We start from the raw sequence: 7,131 nt of genomic DNA, 5'->3' as shown, positions 1-7,131 counted from the left end.
AGCAATTGTTTGTGATGAAGCACCAATGATGCATAAATATGAGTTTGAAGCTCTTGATCGAACTTTTAAAGAGATAACAGGAGTTGATTTACCATTTGGAGGTAAAGTCATGATCTTCAGGGGAGATTTCTGACAAGTTCTGCCAGTTATCCATAAAGGTACAAGGTCAGAGATGATCCAGGCCAGTTTGATTAATGCTTCATTTTGGAAAAATGTAAAATTCTTCGTTTGAGGCAAAATATGAGATCCATCAATGATCCAGAGTTCTCAAAGTTTTTACTTAATGTTGGTAATGGAGAACAACCATATGTGACTGAAGACATGATAAAATTACCATCATGTATGGTGATACCATAGGAGGATGAATAGTCAATCAACCAATTAATTAGTGAAATTTTTCCAAATTTAGAATCTCATATAAATGACGCAACGTACTTGGTTGAGAGGGCAATAATCACTCCAAAGAATGATGATGTTGATGTACTTAATGAGATGATTATAAGGCGATTTCTGGGGCCTGAACACATTATGTACTCTTTTGACTCAGTTGAAGATGACACCAGAAATATGTACCAACAAGAATTCTTAAATTCAATCTCACCTTCTGGTATGCCCCCACATCAATTAACTATAAAAAGAGGTGCCCCAATTATACTTTTGAGAAACATTGACCCAAAAATAGGATTATGCAATGGTACAAGATTGGCTTGCCGTGGATCATATAAGAACCTTATTGACGTAGAAATTTTGAATGGTCAGTTTGCCAAAACGAGAGTATTTCTACCAAGAATCTCTCTGAAGAGTGCTAAGACTTCTGGACTTCCTTTTGAGATGACAAGGAAGCAATTCCTTGTAAAGTTAAGTTTCGCACTTACTATAAACAAATCACAAGGGCAAACAATACCAAATGTTGGCCCCTTCCAGATCATGTATTCAGTCACGGGCAACTATACGTAGCTTTATCACGAGAAATTTCAAGAGCTACCACAAAAGTGTTGGTCAAGAAAGGTTCATTAGAAGGGGAGGAAGGGGTGTTCACAAGAAATGTTCTGTATAAAGAGATTTTACTTCCTTCAAGTTAGTGTGGTACTGTAAGGTACTTAATTGTAATACTTACTGTTTATTTGTATGCGTAATCTTGATGGAGCTTTACTTATATTTTCAGCCACATTTATATTTTCAGGACTCCAATTTTGATTGATGGTAACATATTTAATAATCGATCTGATTTTGCATGAATAACTTTTCTCCACAACTGTTGAAGTTTCGTTTAAATTGTAGAATGCATAAATAATTTCAAAACATTACATAAACCAATGTAAAAATATAAACCAGTTATGATAGATAAAAATAAAAACTAATTATACGAACGAGCACTGCCGCGTGTGCGCGAAGGCTAGTATATATAACACACATATATATATAAACACACACACACACACACACACATATATATCTATATCTATATATTTATATATGTGTTATATATATATATATATATATATATATATAACACACACACACACACACACACACACACACACATATATATAAACACACACAAATATATATCTATATGTGTATATATATTATATATATCTATATATATTTATAAACACACACACATATCTACATATATATATATATATATATATATATAAACACACACACACACACACACACACACACACACATATATATAGATATAGATATATATATCTATATATATGTGTGTGTGTGTGTTATATATATATATAACACACACATATATATAAACACACACACACACACACACACATATATATATATATATATCTATATCTATATCTATATCTATATATTTATATATATGTGTTATATATATATATATAACACACACACACATATAAACACACACACAAATATATATCTATATGTGTATATATATTTATAAACACACACATATCTACATATATATATATATATAAACACACACACACACACACACACACACACACACATATATATATATATAATATTTTACGGGCTCATAGGCCCGGGCCCGGTTTTTGCGGGCTTTTTGCTGGCCGGCCCACTACCCACAGAGGCGGGCTTTTTAACGGGCCGGGCCGGGCTTTTAGCCCTCAGGGCCGGCAAGCCTCCATCGGCCCACTTGATCCGCGGCCTTTTTGATCATGGAACTGAATTTGAAAATGCTTCATTTGATAAGTTTTGTTATGAAATAGGAATTAAGCATGAGTTCTCGGTTCCCAAAACTCCTCAACAAAATGGTGTTGTGGAAAGGAAAAACAGGGTCTTAATTAAAGTGGGGGTAGTTATGTTAAACTATGCTGGTCTTGCTCATACTTTTTGGGCAGAAGTGGTTAGCAATGCTTGCTATACCATAAAGAGAGTCATCTTTAGACCTGGAACTGAAAAAACTCCTTATGAGATTTTGAAAGGAAAGAAACCAAATGTGAGCCATTTGAGAGTGTTTGGTAGCCCTTGTTACATCTATAGGGATAGAGAATATCTTGCCAAATTTGATGCTAAAAGTGACAAAGGAGTCTTTCTTGGTTACTCATTGAATAGTAGAGCTTAGAGGGTGTATAACAAGAGAACTTGTTTTGTGATGGAAACCATTAATGTCTCTATTGATGACTCAATTGTGCTCTCACATACTCCTTGTATAAGTTTTGATCATGTACTTTTCGAAAAGGAAAAGAATGATGATGTTGCTGTTGAAGGCCAAGAAGATGAGGAAACTTCAGTAGGGATTTATGATACCTCTGCAATCCAGCCTGTTTATAGAACTGGACAGCAGCAAGTGCATAAGGATCATTCCTCTTTTGACATCATTGGTGATTTGAATGATGGTTTGAAAACAAGGAGACAAGCAAAAAGGGTTGTAAGCAATCTCTCTATTCTTTCATGCTTCATTGCAAAGCATCAAGAAGATATTAGCATCATTACATTTTATGGTTTTGTTTCTATTATAGAACCTAAAAATGCTAAAGAGGCTTTGTGTGATGTTAATTGGATAAATGCCATGCAACATGAATTGAGTCAATTTGCTAGAAATGATGTGTAGATTTTGGTTCCTAGACCGGACTCTTCAAATGTCATTGGAACAAAATGGATTTTCAAAAACAAATCTAATGAAAAGGGTCAGATTACGCGCAACAAAGCAAGGCTTGTCGCTCAAGGGCATTCTCAAGTTGAAGGTCTTGATTTTGATGAAACATTTGCCCCAGTTGCAAGGCTTGAATCTGTTCGTCTTCTCTTTGCCATTGCATGTCATTTGAGGTTTACTCTTTATCAAATGGATGTGAAAAGTGCGTTTTTTTTAAATGGTGTTCTTCAAGAGGAAGTCTATGTTGAACAACCTGCAGGATTCATAGATCCTATCCATCCTGACCATGGGTTTAGACTTAAGAAAGCTCTCCATGGGCTGAAACAAGCCCCTAGAGCTTGGTATGAGAGACTTTCCTCTCATCTTTTGGATAAAGGCTATGTTAGAGGTTCAATTGACAAAACTTTGTTTGTAAAAAGAACTTCTCATCATTTAATTCTTGCTCAAGTCTATGTGGATGGTATTGTTTTTAGTTCAACTTCAGATTCATTGTTTGAAGAATTCACTAATATCATGAAAAATGAGTTTGAAATGAGTTTGTGTGGAAAATTGAATTATTTTCTTGGTCTGCAAGTCCAACAAAGGAGTGATGGTCTCTACATCTCTCAAACCAAATATGCTAATGACCTTGTGAAAAAGTTTGGTTTAGATACTGCTACTGCTGTCTGAAATCCAATGGGAACTAGTTCAAAACTTGATGCGGATTTGACAGTAACTAGTGTTGATCAAACCTTGTATAGAAGCATGATAGGAAGCTCTTTTAGTGTTGGTGTTTGTGCTAGATATCAAGCTGATCTTAAGGAATCACATCTAAAGACTGTTAAACGCATTATTAGATATGTTTCTGGAACTTCTAACTATGTGGTGGTGTACATCTTTGATTCCAATGTTGAGATTGCAGGTTATACTGACTCATATTGGGCAGGAAATGTGGATGATCGAAGAAGCACCTCGGGTGGATGTTTCTTTGTGGGAAACAATCTTGTTTTATGGCATAGCAAGAAGCAAAACTGCGTGTCTCTCTCAACTGCTGAAGCCGAGTACATTGCAGCTGGTAGTTGTTGCACCCAAATGTTATAGATGAAACAAATGTTGAACGACTATGGTTTTCCTCAAGGTAAGTTGTCTATCTTTTGTGACAACACTAGTGCCATTAACATCTCTAAGAATCCTGTTCAGCACTCACGCACAAAACATATTAATATTCTATATCATTTCATTCGTGATCTTGTTGATGCAAATATCTTTGAGCTGGAATTTATTCCTACTGAAAATCAATTAGCTGATTTGTTTACAAAACCTTTAGACAACCTTCGTTTTGAGTCTCTTAGGGAGTGTGCTCTACCGTTTGAATATTCTCACTCATATATGCAGGTTGTATGTTATATATTATGTGTGCTACATTTAGTGTAGGATGTGAAAAAATAAGTATTTTATTTTGGTTTGGGATTGCATGCATAGTTTCAATCCTGGTAAGCACTGACCAAGTCTTGACCTAAGATCAGAGGACAGTTTGTTCAAATTTTCTTCTTCCTTGGTCACTCAAGGTTCTCAAGACTCTTTGCATCAGCTTTCTATTGTTCACTGCTCATTTTTTGTTTGAAAAGTCTATTATCTTAAACTCTTGCACCTAAATCTCTTGTGGGGTTTTATATTGTGCTCAGTTTTTATGATGGTTTGAAATGAGTAGTTTATGCTTCTTCGTGAAAATATTTAAAGAAGCTTGGCCAGGCTATTCCCAAAGTAAACGGGCCTCGGTTGTGGTAAACGATATGAGGATTGGGAAGAAAAGGGAATGGTTTGGTCACCCTGGTGGTATTTTCTTGATTGATATCCTCTTTTTGACTCGAGTTGATATGTCCTTAGGAGTGTCCTTGTTACACTTAATGCCTTAAAACCAACTGGTTTGAGAGCCATTGACATAAGACTTGTTACATGGGTCAAAAATATGGTTTATTTCGGAAAGCTCAAGCTTAACAAAGCCAATGATTATGAACTAAATAAATAACAAATAAAAAATAAAAATTTGGAGTGATAAGGATCAATAAACTCAAATAGGATTTCATCTCATTCCTTTGTAATCTCTTGTGTATCAATTCTTATCCCTAGGATGTTTTAGCTCAAGTTTCTCAAAATTCAAGAATCATGAAATACTACAAGTCATCTTTGAGCTGTGTTTACAAAAAGGAACCGTCAAATTGTCTTGAGTTTCTTTGTGGGATCTGGAGAGATTCAAATGTGCTCTGCAATCCTATGTGGCTCTTTGCCTGACTTGTCAAGAAAAATCTAGGGTTGAGTATGTCCTTCATCCTTGCTTGCTTACATTTTTAAATTCTCAATAATCCGCTGCATATATTGAGGGGGAGTAGACATTGATACATGTGGTCTTCCTTGTGTTCTTCAAATTGAAGGTTGTTAGTTCAAAAATGTTATCCAAGTTGGCCATTTGCATTTTTTCTGCAGATTTTGTGCACTTGAATGATTTGTTTCCAGTTCTTGTTGATAGCATTTTCCCTTTGTCATTCCTAGACAAAAAGGGGGAGAAGTATTTGGGTGCCTTTGTGGCTATTCCTTATTGCTAATGCTTCATGTGATCTTAAAATGCTTGGCTGCATTGTTTTTCTTGTGCTTTAATTGCCCATGTTTCACTTGGTGGTTCTTGTGCAATTGTTCCAGGCTTGTTTTGCAACTGCTGTCTAAGTGTTAGACTAGTTTTTTTTTTTTTTGCAAAGCAGTGTTTTGTTTAGGAATGTCAAAGGGGGAGATTGTTAGTATAAGTACATAATTGGCATTCCTAAACCCTACTCATGAAGAAGCCCAAGTATGCAGCCCAAGTCCATAATTATTTAATTACAATTTATCCCACAATTGTGGGTGTCTTGCTGTCGAAGACCCCCTTTGAAGACTTGAAGATCAGTTTGCTGTCAACTTCCCCATCTTAGCATGATAGTTCAATTGCAACTTGCCTCTTCTTCTCTTTGGGGGATGCCTTGTTGTCGAACACCAAGACCAAACCAAGTTTTGAAGATTAGTTCAATTGCAACTTGCTACCTCATCATAGCTTGCTGCCTTGCTACCCCATCTGAACTTGCTGTCATGTCGAAACACCTTACTTGAAGATAGAAGAAGTCTCCTCTTCCTCATGGCTCAGGTAAGCTCATGCATTGCATCTCCTTCAAAAAGTTATGGGTTTTTCATGGGCTCTCTTCTTGAGTCAGCCTTGGTTAAGGAATTTAGGAGTTAGCTAGCTTGTCAATTTGGTTTTCCAAATTGAATTTTGGGGAATGGGTTTACATGTGCAATATGAAATTATGGGTCTTTGAGATTAAGGGGTCTTTGAGTGAACTATCCTTTCTCTTCCTCCTCTATATATATGGGTTCTCTGTTCCTATTTGGGCATTGAAAATACTTTTGTTTTTTTAGTCCCTTTGTTTATCAAGAGTTTATCTCTTTGGTTTTCTATTTTTCAAAGTGTCTTGTTCCACGTTGAAAACAATTTGAAAAACACAAAACCATTCATGCATATTCATCTCTTTCATCCCATGAGGTCAATTGGGTAATGCAAACTTCAAAGGTAAAATCTTCAAAAAGGACTTGCTGTGTTCATAGCTTGTGTCTTAGTAAGATTTCTGAGTTGTTCACTTGTGTAAACAATTAGCAAGATTTGAGTATAAACAGTCTAGTGAGTGAGTCTAGAAAGGTTGCCGCTATCAGTGTAACCTCGGTGTTGTAATCTTGTGATTTGGTTTCATTAGTGATTTGGTTTTGGTTTTTCAAGAGTAAAGGCCACACAAATGTTTTCCCTTGATAGGGTTTTGCTGCGTCAACAAAACATGTGTTCTTCATTGCTTTAGTTGGTTTGGTTGATTGTTCAATACATTCTGTTCAATATCAGCACTCAGGATTGATCACCCAGTTGCAATCCCTGAGTAAGTTTTTGAACGAAAAAATTGGTTGTGAGCCTATTCACCCCCTCTAGGCTCTTTCTAGGATCTTCAAGTTTTGTTATTTCAAATGTT

At 35.8% G+C, this 7,131-nt stretch overlaps 1 protein-coding gene across 1 annotated transcript; it reads left to right on the top strand.

Annotated features, from left to right (window-relative positions):
- Positions 1–3,787: 3,787 nt before the first annotated feature.
- LOC112184340 (secreted RxLR effector protein 161-like) lies at positions 3,788–5,694 on the top strand. Its single transcript, XM_024322598.1, has 2 exons — positions 3,788–4,166; positions 5,576–5,694. The coding sequence occupies exons 1-2, from the start codon at positions 3,788–3,790 to the stop codon at positions 5,692–5,694; spliced, it is 498 nt and encodes a 165-aa protein (XP_024178366.1).
- The last annotated feature ends 1,437 nt before the right edge of the window (positions 5,695–7,131 follow it).

The sequence above is a fragment of the Rosa chinensis genome, chromosome 2 (assembly GCF_002994745.2).
Source record: "Rosa chinensis cultivar Old Blush chromosome 2, RchiOBHm-V2, whole genome shotgun sequence".
Lineage (NCBI taxonomy): Eukaryota > Viridiplantae > Streptophyta > Magnoliopsida > Rosales > Rosaceae > Rosa > Rosa chinensis.
The sequence above is the reverse complement of the archived record's forward strand: the minus strand, read 5'-3'. Positions and strand labels throughout refer to the sequence as shown.

Coding starts and splice junctions, on each gene's coding strand:
- LOC112184340 (XM_024322598.1), top strand. CDS start 3,788: ATGGGAACTAGTTCAAAACTTGATGCGGATTTGACAGTAACTAGTGTT. Junction 4,167..5,575: donor AGCCGAGTACATTGCAGCTG/GTAGTTGTTGCA, acceptor TTTTTTCTGCAG/ATTTTGTGCACTTGAATGAT.